The sequence below is a fragment of the Salmo salar genome, chromosome ssa11 (genome assembly GCF_905237065.1).
Source record: "Salmo salar chromosome ssa11, Ssal_v3.1, whole genome shotgun sequence".
NCBI lineage: Eukaryota > Metazoa > Chordata > Actinopteri > Salmoniformes > Salmonidae > Salmo > Salmo salar.
This window is the reverse complement of record NC_059452.1, coordinates 83,204,779-83,225,701: the sequence shown is the minus strand read 5'-3', so window position 1 is coordinate 83,225,701 and position 20,923 is coordinate 83,204,779. Positions and strand designations below refer to the sequence as shown.

Sequence of the window (20,923 nt, the reverse complement as noted above, 5' to 3'; positions counted from 1 at the left end):
AATGATTCTCTATACTAAACATTGCTTGTTTTGTCACAAACTGAAAATAGGCAAAACGTTTGAATTTTAGCAACCATGAAAGGGGCGAGCGATTTCTGCATATTGCACCTTTTAATCAGTTGTCTTCCTCAAATGAAGGGGATGATGACGCAATATTTGCGATAGGGAGGGAATCTTATTTCATTGGTCATCAACTTGCGGCTCAGACACTTCATTCTGGCTAAGTGGAGTTAGCCTGCCCTGAAGGAGGTTCGTTCTGAAAGATTCATTGCCATAGCTTTTAGCCAGGTACTATTGTGTCACTGGTTATCCTGAGTTGAACTCAGTTGACCAAAGTTAGCTTGCTAACTCCTTAAACCAGATTCGTAGTACACCACTCAGACCTTTTGAGAGGGAGCCCATCCTCCTATGGCTGGCTAGGCATAGCCATCAAGGTCAAACAATTGTCAGGTCAGTTTTAAGTGCACAGTGTTTCCCTCTCATCTTGACCACCAGCCATGAGAGCCCAAAGATCAAAGACAAGGCTCTGGGGTGTGGACATGGAGCTAATAGAGAGACACTGGCCTGGTAGAAATCATAACCTAGCCTACCCAGAAGCCAGTGCTGTGATCAGACACTCAGGTCACTGCCCCTTTGTGATCACAAGACAGCAGGAGTGCTCAACCCCAAAGGCCCAGCTGTCTGTGATGATTTGGTAATTCATTGATTTCCATCATTTGTTGGCGTAGGGCCTGAGACTATGTGGACCCCTATGTCACAGTATACCAGAGGTTTTAAACCCGTTTCGGCGTTTTCACTTATGTTTCTTCTTCTAAAAGGAACAGAAGGATATATGAGGGTTGAATGTAGATTTCTCTCTAATCCTCCTCTTCAGACTATAGAGGCTAAAGGATCCATCTAAGCTAAAACTTCTTAGCCCTCTTATCTTACCCAATTCTAACCCAGTAACCCTGGGAGACCAACAGCCATTGTGTCCTGTTTTCCTTTCGAAGCCTGTACTTCTCTCTCTGTTTCTCTTTGCCAATCAAATGAGAACTGATAATATAACTCAGGCTCTTTTACTCATCAAAATCACCCTAATGCAAGAAATAGAGCTGCCAAAAATATAATGTCAAATATTCCAGATTTAATGGGATCAAAACCAATTGTGTACTGACTGCAATTTGTTTCGGATATGTAAACCTGTGTTTATCTTTAGTAAAGATATCAAGGTTATGGGTGTGTGTTGGGGGAATGCAATCAAACTTTCTTCAAATATATTCTTCCCCATGTCACCTCCCTGCTTTTCACCTTCTACCTCTGGGACTGGTCAGTGCCAGACCATGTGCTGTGGGCCTGTTAGAATATATGTCAGGGTCAGCAGATAGCTGGATTAGACCATACTGCCTGGATTGCTGTGTCTCCTCCACAGAGGAGCTGCAGGTCATTGGATTAAGGTTCGGATTAGATTCACTCACTCACTCACTCACTCACTCACTCGGGAATTGGTTCTGCTGAGACGCCGGTGTCACACTGTCGTCACACACTGTCACCCAGGATCCTCGCTCCAAGACACTTCCTCTTCTCTCAGTGTGGCTCAGCAGAAATAGATTACAGCACTCAGTCACTCAGTGCTGGTTGAGAGATGGACCATAAAATACTACCTAGGCAGGACAACACTATACAGTCATTTACTGACTCACCTATTAACCTGCCTCTTACAGTGCTTCTGTAAGATTTGTGGAATTTTACTTTTGTGGATTTCCATAGACATCTGCGGTGTTGAAAGGAGTAACTTTGTGCTTTGTTAGGAGTTTGTGGCTTCCAATTTCAAGGTATTTTTGGGATCCTTGTCATTGTTCAGATCGCTTCAGAGGTTCATCATTAGTTATTGGGCAGCATTTGAGGACACCTGAGGAACAGATGTTATCCTTGGATTTAAAGCGTGCATAGTATCTCCAATGGGTTTCTGTCCAAGTGGTCTGGCTGCACTGTTGCTGACATTGGCGTATTCGACTACTGGAATAATCAATTGAATCTGATGTGGCTGTTGGACATCTGCTTGCATATTGACTTATCGGGAGCACAGAAAGCCATCTCAAACCTGGTTTTGTGTGTGTGTGTGTGTGTCCTGGTTGGAGCAGAGTATTGCTATGTTTTTCTCCTGGATTCTCTAGCAGAACTCTAGGGTAGAACATTAGCATATGTGACATTTTGCATTCATGTTCACCTCCACCCTAAAGTTTCACCTCACGACACATATCCCTGAGGCTAAGGAGTGCCTTTCAGTGCCTTAAGTTGACCTGGTACCCCATGTCGTCTGACTCTTGCCATCTCACCGGGGCCCAGAGAGCTGTGTGCAGGCTGGTCCACCGGGGCCCCAGACCGCGGGCCCTGCTGAGGCCCATAAGGCTGGAGCTGGGGGTGTATGTGGAGAAGACCCGTACTAAACAGAAACACAGGTATTGGTGTCCTGCCGACAGCAGGCTCAGACGTAGCACTTTATTTCACTGTACTATTATGCTAATTCCTCAAGATAAAGCATAGATGCTGACTGCTACTGTATAGGTTGGCTACTTATTTCAAGTAATTCCATTTCCACCCTATTTGGGACAAATCAGTGTCAGGTGGTGCATAAGTCATACATCTTACAGAACTTAATTAACAAGTTGTTTATGCCAATGAATCCCTTGGAAATTGATGCAAAGGAGTAATGTTTTGGTAATAATACCATGTTATTTGTAATTAAATAGCAGCGAAGTGGTGTACTGTCAAATAAATAGCTACTAATCATATTTACATCTAGATTAAACTGTGGGGCTAATATACACTCAACTCTACAGTGAGCTGGCTGAAGAACCAGTGTCATGTCTTTTGCGTTTTTAACGATAACATAACAGAATCCACATTGGCTGGTATTTTAATTTCAGTTGCTTTCATCGTACTGTAACAATGATTTTCAGATGACTGTGGGGGAAGGTCTTGGAATGGACTCAGGAATGAGGCTTGCTGAGCGATTATGCCAGATTTCTGTGGAATGGACTTCAGACCACGGGTGCTAAAAGAATGAAGTAGAACTCGTTTTCCTTGAAAACAAATGTCTGTCACTGCGCTGTATAATCATATTAGGCTTTGAGGCATTGTTGAAAAAGCAGTGGAAGTACGATATATTTAACTTTACAAATATTGTGGACAGTTTTGTATGGCAAAAACTGTTATATGAAATCCAGGAAGAGGCTAGGCATATTATGTAACAATTGTAACTAAACTAAAGCATTCTGGAGGCAGTGGAGTGACTGTGTACATCAGAGCCTTGTGACCTTGCTCTACAGCAGTTGTTTCTGGTGTATACTGTAATTGTATTATATTGACTAAACCCAGAATCTTCATAATTGTACTCTTGGGCTTCATATTGCTGAATGTTATTTAGCTTGGACAAAAATACAGTGTTTGATTGGGCAAGGAAATCCTCTGTAAATTTCTCCAAGGAGCATGTTCATTGGGCATGAGGTTTTGTGTGTAGTGACATGAATTCACTCTCCTTCCTTATTGTCAGCGTGGAGATTAGGTGTTTCCTATTGTTTCACTCTAATCACTCCCACTAATGCATTTAAGACCTGCATCACTATGTGTAACCTTTATTTAACTAGGCAAGTCAGTTATGAACAAATTCTTATTTACAATGATGGCCTACCAGGGAGCAGTGGGTTAACTGCCTTGTTCAGGGGCAGAACGACAGATTTTTACCTTGTCAGCTCGGGGATTCGATCCAGCACCTGGCCGAACGCTCTAACCACTAGGCTACCTGCCGCCCACAGCCTGGTTAAACCCAACTGAAATAGTGTGTGTGGGCCGAACAGCTCTGGGAGGATGAGACACTCCTTCTCAATGCAGGGAAGGAAAGATGTCAGTTATCTTTACCATATAAACTGGACTTTAAACAGTCGTGTTATGGAAAAATAGACATGCGATAAAGGTGCTGAAAGGACAATGTCTCCAAGGTGCTCATGTCAGAGTGACAGTGATTCTTCTAACACTCTTGCTGTGGTAACTGCACAGTGACATGCATTCAGACACTGTTGCCATGGAGACATTTTGGAATAAACTTTTCATTGTCATAAACCAAGTTTCCATCCACAGTGTTTATGCGAGTAAAGTCATACTGTAAAAAAAAATAATCATGACATCTGTGATGGAAACAGGTCGTATTGTAAGTCGCTTTGGATAAGAGTGTCTGCTAAATGACGTAAATGTAAATGTAATGCTACAATTTTATAAATGCAGACAGATCAGTTGTTTGTTCGACATGGTGGTATCTTTTTGTTTTGGTAAAATATATTATGTGGGAAATGGTGGTGGAAACACCTATGTGCAAATATTGATATAATAACCATCATATCGAAGTAAATTTGGAGCCACTTGATGGTGTAATGTGTGTTCCTTCCACTATGACTCGGGAAACCATGCAGTTTATTAGGCTACAAATGAAACAAGTTATGATGAACTTCACGGGTTGGTGAAAGTGCACGGTGATATTGATGTTCCTTTCCAATAAATATTGAGGGTCTTATTCTGGTGACATGATGATTGATGCTTGACTGCCTTATCCTACCCGCACTGTATCTTTTAGCTGTTGGCTAGAGCACCAGCGCAAAGACCAGAGTAGGCACATTTGATATTTAACACAAGTTTGGGACAAAATTATTAGTGGAGTTGAAAATGCAATAGAAACACATTGATCTTTAGGTTTTTATTTGCTACATGAAAACGTAAGCGAAAAAGTACATTTTGTGTGCACTACATCATCACGCACTGACTTTTATCCGTTTGGTGGAAACAACATGAGCCGTTTTCTTTCTATGGATTTTAGAAGATTCATGAGCCGTTTTCTTTATATGAATTTTAGAGTATTCACATGAAAATTTGTCGCTAATTGGATGGAGACTTAGCTACTGTGACAGAGTTTTCGGACACCATTGCCATGGTAACGCCAGAGGCACAGTGTTTCGGACTTGCTATAATACGGATGTTATTTCTCACTTTCTCTCTGTGTGTGTGTGTGTGTGTGTGTTTGTATTCAGGATGGAGGCTTCGTGTCTGGAGTTGGCGCTGGAGGGAGAGAGGCTGTGTAAGGCGGGGGACTTTAAAGGTGGGACAGCGTTTTTCGAGGCGTCTGTGCAGGTGGGAACAGAAGACCTGAAGACCCTCAGTGCCATCTACAGCCAGCTGGGCAATGCCTACTTCTACCTGAAGGAATACGGCAAGGCTCTGGAGTACCATAGACACGACCTCACTCTGGCCAGGTGAGGCCACGGAATACCAGGAAACATCATGTCTGATCATGGATTCAAATTGTAGTTGAAGGATTTCAACCAATGGTATTAACATGTTTAAAAGATAAATTGTATAGATTGCAATGAATGTATATTTATACTGAAGTCATTCATAAAGCATAAGAGAGTAAACAGTTATCATTCATTGCACACTGTGCAGAGTGTACTCCTGTTGCCCTGCTAGAAAAATATAAGGGTTTGATACTGTTAATGTTGATGAGAGACCCCCTTGGTATTTAACTCAGATGGCTAAGCCTCTCCTGTGGAGAGGGGTGCAGTTGGTAGCCTAGCAGGGGGGTGATTACAAAGCCAGGGGGCTGCTGCCTTGATAAATTACAATAACAGCAGGACAACTGGAACCCTGTCCTAGGAAGGAAGCTACCTCTCAAACAGTTAGATAATCAATAAAGCTAATATTATAACATTATTGTAATAATTATATATGCCATTTAGCAGATGCCTTTGTCCAAAGCAACTTACAGTCATGCGTGCATAAATGTTTCATATGGGTGGTCCCAGCGGGAATCAAATCCACAATCTTAGCGTTGCAAGCGCCATGCACCTCTAGCTGTGTTATTGTACTGACAATGACCCAATGGATTTGGCAAGACAGCATAAACGGATCTGGATCTCGGGCTATGTACGCATTGATTGTAACTTCAAAACCATGACTGATAATGAGATACGGTCTCTATTCTCAGGACAATAGGGGACAGGATAGGGGAAGGGAAAGCCAGCGGTAACCTTGGAAACACGCTGAAGGTTTTGGGGCGCTTCGACGAGGCGGCAGTGTGCTGTCAGAGACACCTGGACATCTCTCAAGAGCAAGGGGACAAGGTTGCGTACACACACACACATACGCACACACCGGCATCCCATGGATTGGAGGATTGCATCTGTTTAGTACCTTTCATCAGATTTTGAGGAACAGCCTGTTGTATTGAAAATAACTATTGAGTGTGGTCCATGCTATTTTAGTTGAAAAATTCCCTAATGCCTTCCAATGTCTCTATTTGTATTCTAAAGTCGCTCATTTCTTTCTCCCTTTTCCCTTTGTTTCTGACCAGGTGGGAGAGGCCAGGGCTCTGTATAATATAGGGAACGTGTTCCATGCCAAGGGAAAGCAGCAGTTATGGGGCTGCACCCAGGACCCTGGGGACCTCCCACCAGACGTCAGAGATACACTGCAAAGGGCTACTGGCTTCTACGAGTGAGTATTATGCTGTATACAAGTACAAATGTGACAGAACGCCTCGAATTGGTCTTTTGTAGCAAAATTTGAAATTGTGTTTTTTTTACACTGGATAAAAGTAGAAACACAGAGATAACAAATGGAAAAGTAATTCTGCTTTGAAATTTGATAAACTTGTAACCCCACTTTTCAGAAAATGTCCCTTTAATGTTGTGGGACACCTAATGGAGAACTCTTCTTTGCCTACACCCATTCAACATAGTTCACACTCTCTTAAGCCTTAGCCCCACCCATCTCTACAAGCATTCACATGTTAGGCCATGTGCTAAACAATGAGTACAGTAGTGTACATTCAAGGATTCACATGTGAGGCCCTGTGCTGAACAGTGAGTATGGTAGTGTACAACCAAAGATTTCAAGACTAAAGGCTGGTTTATACTACTTTATTGACATGTCTGTGTACAGTTGTTGCAGTGACATCATGAACATTCTATAGTCATTCGACATCAAACTTGTCTTTGTCGTTATGAAATAATCATTTTTAAATAAACACAAAAAAGACAGGCTGAATGACATCAGCAGCCTCGGAGTCCAAAATAGCATAACTGGTGCATGATAACACCAATAAACCAAACCTTTTAAAAATGAATTGAGTATTTGTCAATCTAGCAAACCAGTCAACTAAAAGCAACTTTCTAAACAATGTTTTTTTTTCTTTCTAGTAAATGGTACAATGAAATGGTTACTTGCATAGTAGAGTCTTTGGTTTAGACATGTAGCTAGCTAAACAATGAATCACAATCCCAACTCATAATGTTAACACCCTGCATGAATCTACAGGTAGATAAAGCTAACCAACTAGCTAGGTTCAATGTTAGCTAGCTAGCTTCTCTAGGGCCAGTGGGACGAAATCGTCCCACCTACGTAACAGCCAGTGGAATCCTGTGGCGCGTTATTCAAATACCTTAGAAATGCTATTACTTCAATTTCTCAAACATATGACTATTTTACACCATTTTAAAGACAAGACTCTCGTTAATCTAACCACACTGTCCGATTTCAAAAAGGCTTTACAACGAAAGCAAAACATTAGATTATGTCAGCAGAGTACCCAGCCAGAAATAATCAGACACCCATTTTTCAAGCTAGCATATAATGTCACATAAACCCAAACCACAGCTAAATGACGCATTAACCTTTGATGATCTTCATCAGATGACAACCCTAGGACATTATGTTATACAATACATGCATGTTTTGTTCAATCAAGTTCATATTTATATCAAAAACCAGCTTTTTACATTAGCATGTGACGTTCAGAACTAGCATACCCCCCCGCAAACTTCCGGTGAATTTACTAAATTACTCACGATAAACGTTCACAAAAAACATAACAATTATTTTAAGAATTATAGATACAGAACTCCTCTATGCACTCGCTATGTCCGATTTTAAAATAGCTCTTCGGTGAAAGCACACTTTGCAATATTCTAAGTAGAGCCTTCCCTGTAGCTCAGTTGGTAGAGCATGGTGTTTGCAACGCCAGGGTTGTGGGTTCGATTCCCACGGGGGGCCAGCACAGAAAAAAAAAAAAATGTATGAAATTGTATGAAATGTATGCATTCACTACTGTAAGTCGCTCTGGATAAGAGCGTCTGCTAAATGACTAAAATGTAAATGTAGATAGCCCGGCATCACAGGGCTAGCTATTTAGACACCCACCAAGTTTAGCCCTCACCAAAGTCAGATTTACTATAAGAAAAATGTTATTACCTTTGCTGTTCTTCGTCAGAATGCACTCCCAGGACTTCTACTTCAATAACAAATGTTGGTTTGGTCCCAAATAATCCATAGTTATATCCAAATAGCGGCGTTTTGTTCGTGCGTTCAAGACACTATCCGAAAGGGTAAATAAGGGTTACGCGCCCGACGCGTTTCGTGACAAACAATTTCTAAATATTCCATTACCGTACTTCGAAGCATGTCAACCGCTGTTTAAAATCAATTTTTATGCCATTTTTCTCGTAAAAAAGCGATAATATTCCGACCGGGAAAGCGTGTTTACGTTCAAAGAGAGAGAAAATAAAAACATGGGATCCCCTCGTACACGAGCCTCAGTCTGATGGTCCTCTGATAGACCACTTCAGCCAGCGGCTGGAATTACATCATTCAGCTTTTTCCCGGGTTCTGAGAGCCTATGGGAGCCGTAGGACGTGTCACGTTACAGCAAAGATCCTACATTTTCAATAAACAGAGCCAAGAAGCCCAAGGAATGGTCAGAGAGGGTACTTCCTGTACAGAATCTTCTCAGGTTTTTGCCTGCCATATGAGTTCTGTTATACTCACAGACACCATTCAAAGAGTTTTAGAAACTTTAGGGTGTTTTCTATCCAAAGCCAATAATTATATGCATATTCTAGTTTCTGGGCAGTAGTAATAACCAGATTAAATCGGGTACGTTTTTTATCCGGCCGTGTAAATACTGCCCCCTAGCCCTAACAGGCTAGCTAACATTAGGCTATAACTAGAAATGCAAATGGCTGTGAGAAATGAATAACATTACTACACAGATCATAAAACATGTTAGCTAGTGAGCCAGACAGCCAGCTAGCCAGCCAGCTAACGTTAGCTAGCTAGCTAGCTAACAGTACGCTGTAACTTGGAATAAAAATAACTTTCTGACAAAATTAGAAACTTATAATACCTGAAAATGTAGCTAGCTAGACTCTCTTACCTGTATCAGTGGATGAACGCTACTCCCTCTCTCTCACATATCTAACACATTTTCAGGTATTATAAGTTTCTAATTTTGTCAGAAAGTTATTTTTATTCCAAGTTACCGCGTACTGTTAGCTAGCTAGCTAACGTTAGCTGGCTGGCTAGCTGGCTGTCTGGCTCACTAGCTAACACTGAGTTAAATACCAAGGGGGTCTCTCATCAACATTAACAGTATCAAACCCTTATATTTTTCTAGCAGGGCAACAGGAGTACACTCTGCACAGTGTGCAATGAATGATAACTGTTTACTCTCTTATGCTTTATGAACGCTTCTCCCTCTCTCATGGAAAATGTGTTAGCTAGTGAGCCAGCTAGCCAGCCAGCTAACGTTAGCTAGCTAGCTAACAGTACGCTGTAACTTGGAATAAAAATAAGTTCTGACAAAATTAGAAACTTATAATACCTGAAAATGTAGCTAGCTAGACTCTCTTACCCGTATCAATGGACGAACGCTTCTCCCTCTCTCTCACGGATATCATGGTTGCCCTTGAAGATGTAATCCGGACAGGTGTTTTTATACAACAGCCTTCTGTGTTCTCTTTTCGACTCCCTCCGCATTTGCAATCAAAAGCCTACATTTTCTCCATCTCGTTAGCTATCATACTCTGCTTCCACCGGGCATTCCACTGATTTCAAAACTCGGTCCTCCAGGAAGTGAAGAGCCTTATCAACACTAGTGCAGTTCTTCGTGATATCTTAAAAAAAAACGCTGCTTTAGAAAGGATTACCTACACATACTAAGCAGCTCATGTTATAGACAGACGCGTGCTACATGAAAGACCAATCTGAACTCATCTCTCACATGTCCAGCCCATCCATTATCTCAGCCAATCATGGCTAGTGGGAAGGTTCCTCCTTTTTTCCGTGGCTAAACCAACTAGGCTTGTAATATAACAAGTTTATTTGTATTTACAGATGGCATACAAATTTGCTTTCTAGGCACATGAATGTTCACATCTTCCAGAAGGCATTTGTGCTAAATGTTTTAAAAAAGTATGTTCAAATGCCTCTCCTGTGAAGTAGGGATGAGCGACATATGCCTAGTTTCCTGAAATGAGTCACAAATGAACACATACATTCTCTCTCTCTCTATATATATCTATATACATACACACACACACACACACACAGTGGGGGGGGAAAAGTATTTGATCCCCTGCTGATTTTGTACGTTTGCCCACTGACAAAGAAATTATCAGTCTATAATTTTAATGGTAGGTTTATTTGAACAGTGAGAGACAGAATAACAACAACAAAAATCCAGAAAAACGCATGTCAAAAATGTTATAAAATGATTTGCATTTTAATGAGGGAAATAAGTATTTGACCCCTCTGCAAAACATGACTTAGTACTTGGTGGCAAAACCCTTGTTGGCAATCACAGAGGTCAGACGTTTCTTGTAGTTGGCCACCAGGTTTGCACACATCTCAGGAGGGATTTTGTCCCACTCCTCTTTGCAGATCTTCTCCGAGTCATTAAGGTTTCGAGGCTGACGTTTGGCAGCTCGAACCTTCAGCTCCCTCCACAGATTTTCTATGGGATTAAGGTCTGGAGACTGGCTAGGCCACTCCAGGACCTTAATGTGCTTCTTCTTGAGCCACTCCTTTGTTGCCTTGGTCGTGTGTTTTGGGTCATTGTCATGCTGGAATACCCATCCACGACCCGTTTTCAATGCCCTGGCTGAGGGAAGGAGGTTCTCACCCAAGATTTGACGGTACATGGCCCCGTCCATCGTCCCTTTGATGCGGTGACGTTGTCCTGTCCCATTAGCAGAAAAACACCCCCAAAGCATAATGTTTCCACCTCCATGTTTGACGGTGGTGATGGTGTTCTTGGGGTCATAGGCAGCATTCCTCCTCCTCCAAACACGGCGAGTTGAGTTGATGCCAAAGAGCTCCATTTTGGTCTCATCTGACCACAACACTTTCACCCAGTTGTCCTCTGAATCATTCAGATGTTCATTGGCAAACTTCAGACGGGCATGTATATGTATTCTTGAGCAGGGGGACCTTGTGGGCGCTGCAGGATTTCAGTCCTTTACGGCGTAGTGTGTTACCAATTGTTTTCTTGTTGACTATGGTCCCAGCTGCCTTGAGATCATTGACAAGATCCTCCCATGTAGTTCTGGGCTGATTCCTCACCGTTCTCATGATCATTGCAACCCCACGACGAGAGACCTTGCATGGAGCCCCAGGCCGAGGGATATTGACAGTTCTTTTGTGTTTCTTCCATTTGCGAATAATCGGACCAAATGTTGTCACCTTCTCACCAAGCTGCTTGGCGATGGTCTTGTAGCCCATTACAGCCTACTGTAGGTCTACAGTCTTGTCCCTGACATCCTTGGAAAGATCTTTGGTCTTGGCCATGGTGGAGAGTTTGGAATCTGATTGATTGATTGCTTCTGTGGACAGGTGTCTTTTATTCAGGTAACAAACTGAGATTAGGAGCACTCCCTTTAAGAGTGTGCTCCTAATCTCAGCTTGTTACCTGAATAAAAGACACCTGGGAGCCAGAAATCTTTCTGATTGAGAGGGGGTCAAATACTTTTTTCCCTCATTAAAATGCAAATCAATTTATAGCATTTTTGACATGCGTTTTTCTGGATATTTTTGTTGTTATTCTGTCTCTCACTGTTCAAATAAACCTACCATTAAAATTATAGACTGATCATTTCTTTGTTAGTGGGCAAACGTACAAAATCAGCAGGGGATCAAATACTTTTTCCCCCCACTGTGTATGTATATATATATATATATATATGTGTGTGTGTGTGTGTGTGTGTGTGTGTGTATACGCACAATACATATATCCCACTGGGCTATTAGCACCTTCAAAATACTTCTCTGCGGGCAATTAACACTACTTTAATCCGTCTGTGAAGGAGAGGGATAAAAGCGAATTGCCTTTACAGTTTAAAAGCAATTACTGTAGTACACAATCCCTTGTGGAGACACACTGAGATGCTTCCTCGGGCCTTTTGTTTGGTATGGCAACATGGTGACAGGCCAGTTGTCTATGTCAAAGCTTTCATAACTACTGTAGTACTGTAGGCTGCTGTAAACGTTGTGTAACCAGGAGGTACAAAATATACAGTGCCTTCAGAAAGTATTCATACCCCTTGATTTATTCCACGTTTTGTTGTGTTACAGCCTGAATTCAAAATGGATTAAATATTATTATTTTGTCTCCCATCTACACTCAATATTTTTGAAAATAAAATGCAAAAATATATCATTTACATCAGTATTCACACCCCTGACTCAATACTTTGTAGAAACCGTTTGGGCAGCAACTACAGCTGAGTCTTTCTGGGTAAGTCTCTAAGAGTTTTCCACACATGGATTGTGCAACATTTGCCTATTATTGTTTTCAAAATACTTCAAGCTTTGTCATATTGGTTGTTGATCATTGCTAGAGAACCATTTTCAGATCTTGCCTTTAAATTTTCAAGTAGATTTAAGTCAAAGCTGTAACTCTGCCACTCAGGAACATTCACTGTCTTCTTGGTAAGTAACTACAGTTTATATTTGGCCTTGTGTTTTTGGCTATTGTCCTGCTGAAAGGTAAATTCATCTCCCAGTGTCTGGTGGAAAGCAGACAGGATTTTGACTGTGCTTAGCTTAATTGCGTTTCCTTTTTATGCTGGAAAACTCCCCAGTCCTTAACTATTACAAGCATACCCATAACATGATGCTGCCACACTATGCTTGAAAATATGGAGAATGGTACTCAGTAATGTATTGTATTTGTCCCAAGAATAACACTTTGTATTCAGGACAAAAAGTGAATTGCTTTGCTACATTTTTTGCAGTATTACTTTAACCAGGATGCATGTTTTGGAATATTTTTTATTCTGTACAAGCTTACTTTTCACTCTGTCAATTAGGTTAGTATTGTGGAGTAACTACAATGTTGTTGATCCATCCTTAGTGTCCTCCTATCACAGCTATTCAAATCTGTAACGGTTTTAAAGTCACCTTTTGGCTTCATGGTGAAATCCCTGAGCGATTTCCTTCTTCACCGGCAACGGAGTTAAGAAGGACGCCTGTATCTTTGTAGAATGGGTGTACACCATCCAAAGTGTAATTAATAACTTCCCCATGCTCAAAGTGATATTCAATGTCTGCGTTTTTTTTACCCATCTACCAATAGGTACCCTTCTTTGCGAGGCATTTGAAAACGTTCCTGGTCTTTGTTGTTGAATCTGTGATTTGAAATTCACTGCTCGAGTGAGGGATGGTACAGATAATTGTATGTGTGGGGTACAGAGATGAGGTAGTCATAAAACAATCATGTTGAACACTATTATTGCACACAGAGTGAGTCCATGCGACTTAATATGTGAATTGTTAAGCAAATTATTACTCCTGAACGTATCTACTTAGGCTTGTCATAACAAAGGGATTGAATACTTATTGACTCAGACAGTTCAGCTTTTCATTTTTTATTAATTTGTAAAATTTCAAAACACATAATTCCACTTTGACATTATGAGGTATTGTGTCTAGGCCAGTGACAATTTTTTTATTCTATTTAATCCATTGTAAATTCAGGCTGTGCTACAACAAAGTGTGGATAAAGTTGAGGGGTGTGAATACTTTCTGAAGGCACTGTAGAATGTTCACTCCAAGACAACAAAAATGTGACTTTGTGTAAAACACAATTTTGTAACAAACTCAAGTCCTCCTCTCTACTAAAGGATGAACCTGTGTCTGGTCAAAGAGCTGGGCGACAGAGCCGCTCAGGGGAGGGCCTTTGGTAACCTAGGCAACACCCACTACCTGTTGGGAAATTTTGTGGAGGCCATCAAATTCCACAGACAGGTGAGATGCATATCCCTGGGATAGTAGTCAACATCATATGATGTACCAGTAAAGATATATATCTATATATACAATAGTATGACATAACAATTAATGGAAGGTGTTTTCACACTAGATCATTTCACCCCTGGGTGAAAACACATAAGAGACACTGGCCTTTATCTTTGTGAATGAGCTCAATGTAAGTGTATGATGTACTTACAAGACGAACAAGTATCAGTTTCGCAACACAATATTTTTCCATCTATAGGGTAAAGACTAGTCAAGGCCAACAATATAGACACATACAGTTGTGGCCAAAAGTCTGCTGCCTCAGTTTGTATGATGGCAATTTGCATATACTCCAGAAAGTTATGAAGAGTGATCAGATGAATTGCAATGAATTGCAAAGTCCCTCTTTGCCATGCAAATGAACTGAATCCCCAAAAAACATTTCCACTGCATTTCAGCCCTGCCACAAAAGGACCAGCTGACATCATGTCAGTGATTCTCTCGTTAACACAGGTGTGAGTGTTGACAAGGCTGGAGATCACTCTGTCATGCTGATTGAGTTTAAATAACAGACTGGAAGCTTCAAAAGGAGGGTGGTGCTTGGAATCATTGTTCTTCCTCTGTCAATCATGATTACCTGCAAGGAAACACGTGCCATCATCATTGCTTTGCACAAAAAGGGCTTCACAGGCAAGGATATTGCTGCCAGTAAGATTGCACCTAAATCAACCATTTATAGGATCATCAAGAACTTCAAGGAGAGCGGTTCAATTGTTGTGAAGAAGGCTTCAGGGCGCCAAAGAAAGTCCAGCAAGCTCCAGGGACGTCTCCTAAAGTTGATTCAGCTGCGGGATCGGGGCACCACCACTACAGAGCTTTCTCAGGAATGGCAGCAGGCAGGTGTGAGTGCATCTGCACGCACAGTGAGGCGAAGACTTTTGGAGGATGGCCTGGTGTCAAGAAAGGCAGCAAAGGATCCACTTCTCTCCAGGAAAAACATCAGGGACAGACTGATATTCTGCAAAAGGTACAGGGATTGGACTGCTGAGGACTGGGGTAAAGTCATTTTCTCTGATGAATCCCTTTTCCGATTGTTTGGGGCATCCGGAGAAAAGCTTGTCCAGAGAAGACACCATCAGTCCTGTGTCATGCCAACAGTAAAGCATCCGGAGACCTTTCTTGTGTGAGGTTGGGCTCACTCACAATTTTGCCTAAGAACACAGCCATGAATAAAGAATGGTACCAACACATCCTCCGAGAGCAACTTTTCCCAACCATCCAAGTGGTTGTTTGGTGACAAACAATGCCTTTTCCAGCATGATGGAGCACCTTGCCATAAGGCAAAAGTGATAACTAAGTGGCTCGGGGAACAAAACATCTATTTTGGGTCCATGGCCAGGAAACTCCCCAGACCTTAATCCCATTGAGAACTTGTGGTCAATCCTCAAGAGGCGGGTGGACAAAGAAAACCCCACAAATTCGGACAAACTTCAAGCATTGATTATGCAAGAAATGGGCTGCCATCAGTCAGGATATGGCCCAGAAGTTAATTGACAGCATGCCAGGGTGGATTGCAGAGGTCTTGAAAAAGAAGGGTCAACACTGCAAATATTGACTCTTTGCATCAACTTCATGTAATTGTCAATAATTGACACTCATGAAATGCTTGAAATTATACTTCAGTATTCCATAGTAACATCTGACAAAAATATCTAAAGACACTGAAGCAGCAAACTTTGTGGAAATTAATATTTTTGTCATTCTCAAAACTTTTGGCCACGACTCTACAGTACATATCCAAGAAAATATATAAACTTTATTTTGTTCACAGAGACTTTCCATTGCCAAGGAGTTCGGTGACAAAGCAGCAGAACGTAGAGCCTATAGTAACCTTGGCAATGCTCTGATTTTCCTGGGCCAGTTCAACACTGCCACGGAGTACTACAGGTTAGAAGAGACTACAACACTGACACCTAGTGGACATAATGTGTATCAACCAATGAGGCTCAGAGCGCTATGTGATATCATAGACTTCATAACCTGCATGCATTCAAATTTAATCATGTTTTAGATCAATATAATGTATGAAATTAATTTATAATTAAAATGTTTAATTTAAAATAAATTGTTGGAATTGTGTGTGGGACAGTAAAAAACACATTAAATATCACTGTTCTCCTCTTTTTTCATTCATCACCCTCTCCCCCTCTGCATACATCTAATTTCCTCTCCCTCTCCCTCTCGCTCTCCTTCTCCCCCCTCTCCCTGTTCCATCCAGGAAAACTCTGCAGCTGTCTCGTCAGTTAAAGGACCAGGTGATGGAGGCCCAGGCGTGTTACAGCCTGGGGAACACCTACACTTTGCTGCAGCAGTACGAGAGAGCCATAGACTACCATCTCAAACACCTCCTCATAGCCCAGGAGTTCACTGACAGGTACACACACACCTATATGCACACTCGCATGCAGTCACACACACACACACACACACACACACACACACACACTTCCACGCAAGCACACAAGCACCACAGGAGGTTGGTGGCACCTTAATTGGGGAGGACAGGCTCGTGGTAATGAATGGTGCAGAATTAATAGAATGGTATCGGATACATCAAGCACATTGTTTGATGCCATTCCATTTGCTCAGTTCCAGCCATTATTATGAGCTGTACTCCCCTCAGCAGGCTCCACTGACATGCACACAAACCTTAACATGCTTATCATTATGCTGTTTGATTTGTTCCTTCTCTAACTGTATGTTTTGATAGGGTTGGAGAGGGCCGTGCCTGCTGGAGTCTGGGAAATGCCTATGTATCTTTAGGGAATCATCGCCAGGCCCTGCACTATGCCCGCAAACACCTGGATATCTCCAGAGAGGTAACCACTGCATTTTTAAGAAGTTATATTACTGTGAAGTTCATTTTCAGACCAATATAAACTCATAAAAAAAAAGAAACATCCTCTGTCAACTGCGTTTATTTTTAGCAAACTTAACATGTGTAAATATTTGTATGAACATGACAAGATTGAACAACTGAGACATAAACTGAACAAGTTCCACTGACATGTGACTAACAGAAATGGAATAATGTGTCCCTGAGCAAAGGGGGGGTCTAAATCAAAAGTAACAGTCAGTATCTGGTGTGGCCACCAGCTGCATTAAGTACTGCAGTGCATCTCCTCCTCATGGACTGCACCAGATTTGCCTGTTCTTGCTGTGAGATGTTACCCCACTCTTCCACCAAGGCACCTGCAAGTTCCCAGACATTTCTGGGGGGGAAAGGCCCTAGCCCTCACCCTCCGATCCAACAGGTCCCTGACGTGCTCAATGGGATTGAGATCCGGGCCTTTCGCTGGCCATGGCAGAACACGGACATTCCTGTCTTGCAGGAAATCATGCACAGAACGAGCAGTATGGCTGGTGACATTGTCATGCTGGAGGGTCATGTCAGGATGATTCTGCAGGATGGGTACCACATGAGGATGTCTTCCCTGTAACGCACAGCGTTGAGATTGCCTGCAATGACAACAAGCTCCGTCCAATGATGCTGTGACACACCGCCCCAGACCATGACGGACCCTCCACCTCCAAATCGATCCCGCTCCAGAGTACAGGCCTCGGTGTAATGCCCATTCCTTCGACGATATACGCAAATCCGACCATCACCCCTGGTTAGACAAAACCGTGACTCGTCAGTGAAGAGCACTTTTTGCCAGTCCTGTCTGGTCCAGCGACGGTGGGTTTGTGCCCATAGGTGACGTTGTTGCCGGTGATGTCTGGTGAGGACCTGCCTTTACAACAGGCATACAAACACTCAGTCCAGCCTCTCTCAGCCTATTGCGGACAGTCTGATCACTGATGGAGGGATTGTGCATTCCTCGTGTAACTCGGGCAGTTGTTGTTGCCATCCTGTACCTGTCCCGCAGGTGTAATGTTCGGATGTACCGATCCTGTGCAGGTGTTGTTACACGTGGTCTGCCACTGCGAGGACGATCAGTTGTCCGTCCTGTCTCCATGTAGCACTGTTTTAGGCGTCTCATAGTACGGACATGGCAATTTATTGCCCTGGCCACATCTGCAGTCCTCATGCCTCCTTGCAGCATGCCTAAGGCACGTTCACGCAGATGAGCAGGGACCCTGGGCATCTTTCTTTTGGTGTTTTTCCAGAGTCAGTAGAAAGGCCTCTTTAGTGTCCTACGTTTTCATATCTGTGACCTTAATTGCCTATCGTCTGTAAGCTGTTAGTGACTTAATGACCGTTCCACAGGTGCATGTTCATTAATTGTTTATGGTTCATTGAACAGGCATGGGAAACAGTGTTTAAACCCTTTACAATGAAGATCTGTGAAGTTATTTGGATTTTTACGAATTATCTTTGAAAGACAGGGTCCTGAAAAAGGTCTGTTTCTTTTTTTGCTGAGTTTATTTGCTGTTGCCATAATCAGACTAACAATAATCAGACAGACAGTGAAATCCCATACACCTGCAGTCAACAAGGTATTTTTCTCTCTCTCCCTTCTCCCTCTCTCAGATTGGGGACAGGAATGGCGAGTTGACTGCCAGGATGAATGTGGAGCAGCTGATGGAGGCTCTGGGGGTCAACGAGAGTGACCTTTCACCCTGCGGGTCAGAGTTTGAGGTGCAAGGTATGAGGGAGATTTCCTTCTATGGTTCTACCTTGAACTTGTATTTTCAGTGTGAGAGGGAGACTTAAGGCGTCCGCATACATAGGTTTGGTTTGCTCCTAGTGGTACTTGGCTAGGCGAAGTAATCATTTGTGCTCGCATACTCCCTTAAAATAACTTTGCTTTAGAAACGAGAAGAAAGCGGCAATATTACTGTTTATCCCTCTTGAGATGCCGTATAAACAACACAGTACACTTCCTCAAAATAGTCAGAATTAATCTAAGATAACTCAAGAAATCTGTTATGAATTTGGATGTTTTTGCCGAGGAGGTCTTAGTCGCGCAATTTTACGTCGAACCAAGATGTTTGGTGCAGTGTTTCTCAAGTGAAATTTTTTACATGAAAACTAGTCTGTCGTTGAATGACAACAAACACTTCATTGTGGAATCCCTACTGTTGACCAATCCCAGACAAAGAGTCTGAGACTTTCGCCCACCCGAACTTCGGCTTGCCATGTGTGTTTGAACAGCAAACTGCAAACTGTTTCAACTTGGAAGCCTATGTTAAGCTTAACAGTATAGAAATTATGACCACGTACCAGAGTCTGGTGTAGTGGTGAAAGCTCCCAACTTTGGACCACATATGCCCCCTGGAACATAAAAAAAGGAGAACAAATAAATACATAAATGATGACCGCTGGAGTTTTTTTGGAAAAGGATAAGGTTAACCCATAGATATTGGTTTGAGTCTCGATGTGTGTTTGTCCCTTGATGGTTCAGTGTAGGATTTGAGGGTAAGATGATTAACCCTTATAGGGTTCTATATATATATATATATATATATATATATATATATATTTATTTCTAATTCTACCTGGAGCTCTAAAATCATAACATGCTGAACTAACAGTCCAAATGAATCTACTTTTGTTGTTTATTTGAGTAGATTTTAAATTTTACCCGTCTAAACTTTTTTAAACATGAGTTAATCTCTATGTGGATAAGAAATACATATACAAACTAAAGAGGATGGTTATTTCTTTTGATAACTGACCCAGACATACTTTTTCCGGGCGATACTAATGACCATAGTAATAATACAGTGAGGGGAAAAAAGTATTTGATCCTCTGCTGATTTTGTACGTTTGCCCACTGACAAAGAAATTATCAGTCTATAATTTTAATGGTAGGTTTATTTGAACAGTGAGAGACAGAATAACAACAAAAAAATCCAGAAAAACGCATGTCAAAAATGTTATAAAATGATTCGCATTTTAATGAGGGAAATAAGTATTTGACACCTCTGCAAAACATGACTTAGTACTTGGTGGCAAAACCCTTGTTGGCAATCACAGAGGTCAGACATTTCTTGTAGTTGGCCACCAGATTTGCACACATCTCAGGAGGGATTTTGTCCCACTCCTCTTTGCAGATCTTCTCCAAGTCATTAAGGTTTCGAGGCTGATGTTTGGCAACTCGAACCTTCAGCTCCCTCCACAGATTTTCTATGGGATTAAGGTCTGGAGACTGGCTTGGCCACTCCAGGACCTTAATGTGCTTCTTCTTGAGCCACTCCTTTGTTGCCTTGGTCGTGTGTTTTGGGTCATTGTCATGCTGGAATACCCATCCATGACCCGTTTTCAATGCCCTGGCTGAGGGAAGGAGGTTCTCACCCAAGATTTGACGGTACATGGCCCCGTCCATTGTCCCTTTGATGCGGTGAAGTTGTCCTGTCCCCTTAGCAGAAAAACACCCCCAAAGCATAATGTTTCCACCTCCATGTTTGACGGTGGTGATGGTGTTCTTGGGGTCATAGGCAGCATTCCTCCTCCTCCAAACACGGCGAGTTGAGTTGATGCCAAAGAGCTCCATTTTGGTCTCATCTGACCACAACACTTTCACCCAGTTGTCCTCTGAATCATTCAGATGTTCATTGGCAAACTTCAGACTGGCATGTATATGTGCTTTCTTGAGCAGGGGGACCTTGTGGGCGCTGCAGGATTTCAGTCCTTTACGGCGTAGTGTGTTACCAATTGTTTTCTTGGTGACTATGGTCCCAGCTGCCTTGAGATCATTGACAAGATCCTCCCGTGTAGTTCTGGGCTGATTCCTCACCGTTCACATGATCATTGCAACTCCACGAGGTGAGATCTTGCATGGAGCCCCAGGCCGAGGGAGATTGACAGTTCTTTTGTGTT

The 20,923-nt window shown here is 42.2% G+C and overlaps 1 protein-coding gene across 2 annotated transcripts in view; it reads left to right on the top strand.

The window, feature by feature from the left end:
• The window catches only part of LOC106563264 (G-protein-signaling modulator 1), a 65,576-nt gene that overhangs the window by 12,057 nt on the left and 32,596 nt on the right, over positions 1 to 20,923 (top strand). Inside the window, exons 1-9 of one of the 2 annotated variants that reach the window (XM_014128694.2) lie at positions 1,441 to 2,441; positions 5,061 to 5,282; positions 6,014 to 6,149; positions 6,380 to 6,522; positions 13,983 to 14,106; positions 15,929 to 16,044; positions 16,376 to 16,531; positions 16,868 to 16,976; positions 18,632 to 18,746. In XM_014128694.2, coding sequence (XP_013984169.2) covers positions 2,293 to 2,441; positions 5,061 to 5,282; positions 6,014 to 6,149; positions 6,380 to 6,522; positions 13,983 to 14,106; positions 15,929 to 16,044; positions 16,376 to 16,531; positions 16,868 to 16,976; positions 18,632 to 18,746 — 1,270 coding nt within the window. In that variant the 5' untranslated portion in view covers positions 1,441 to 2,292. Of the gene's footprint in view, positions 1 to 1,440; positions 2,442 to 5,060; positions 5,283 to 6,013; positions 6,150 to 6,379; positions 6,523 to 13,982; positions 14,107 to 15,928; positions 16,045 to 16,375; positions 16,532 to 16,867; positions 16,977 to 18,631; positions 18,747 to 20,923 lie in introns of those variants that run through there. The other variant, XM_014128695.2, reaches the window with a different exon arrangement.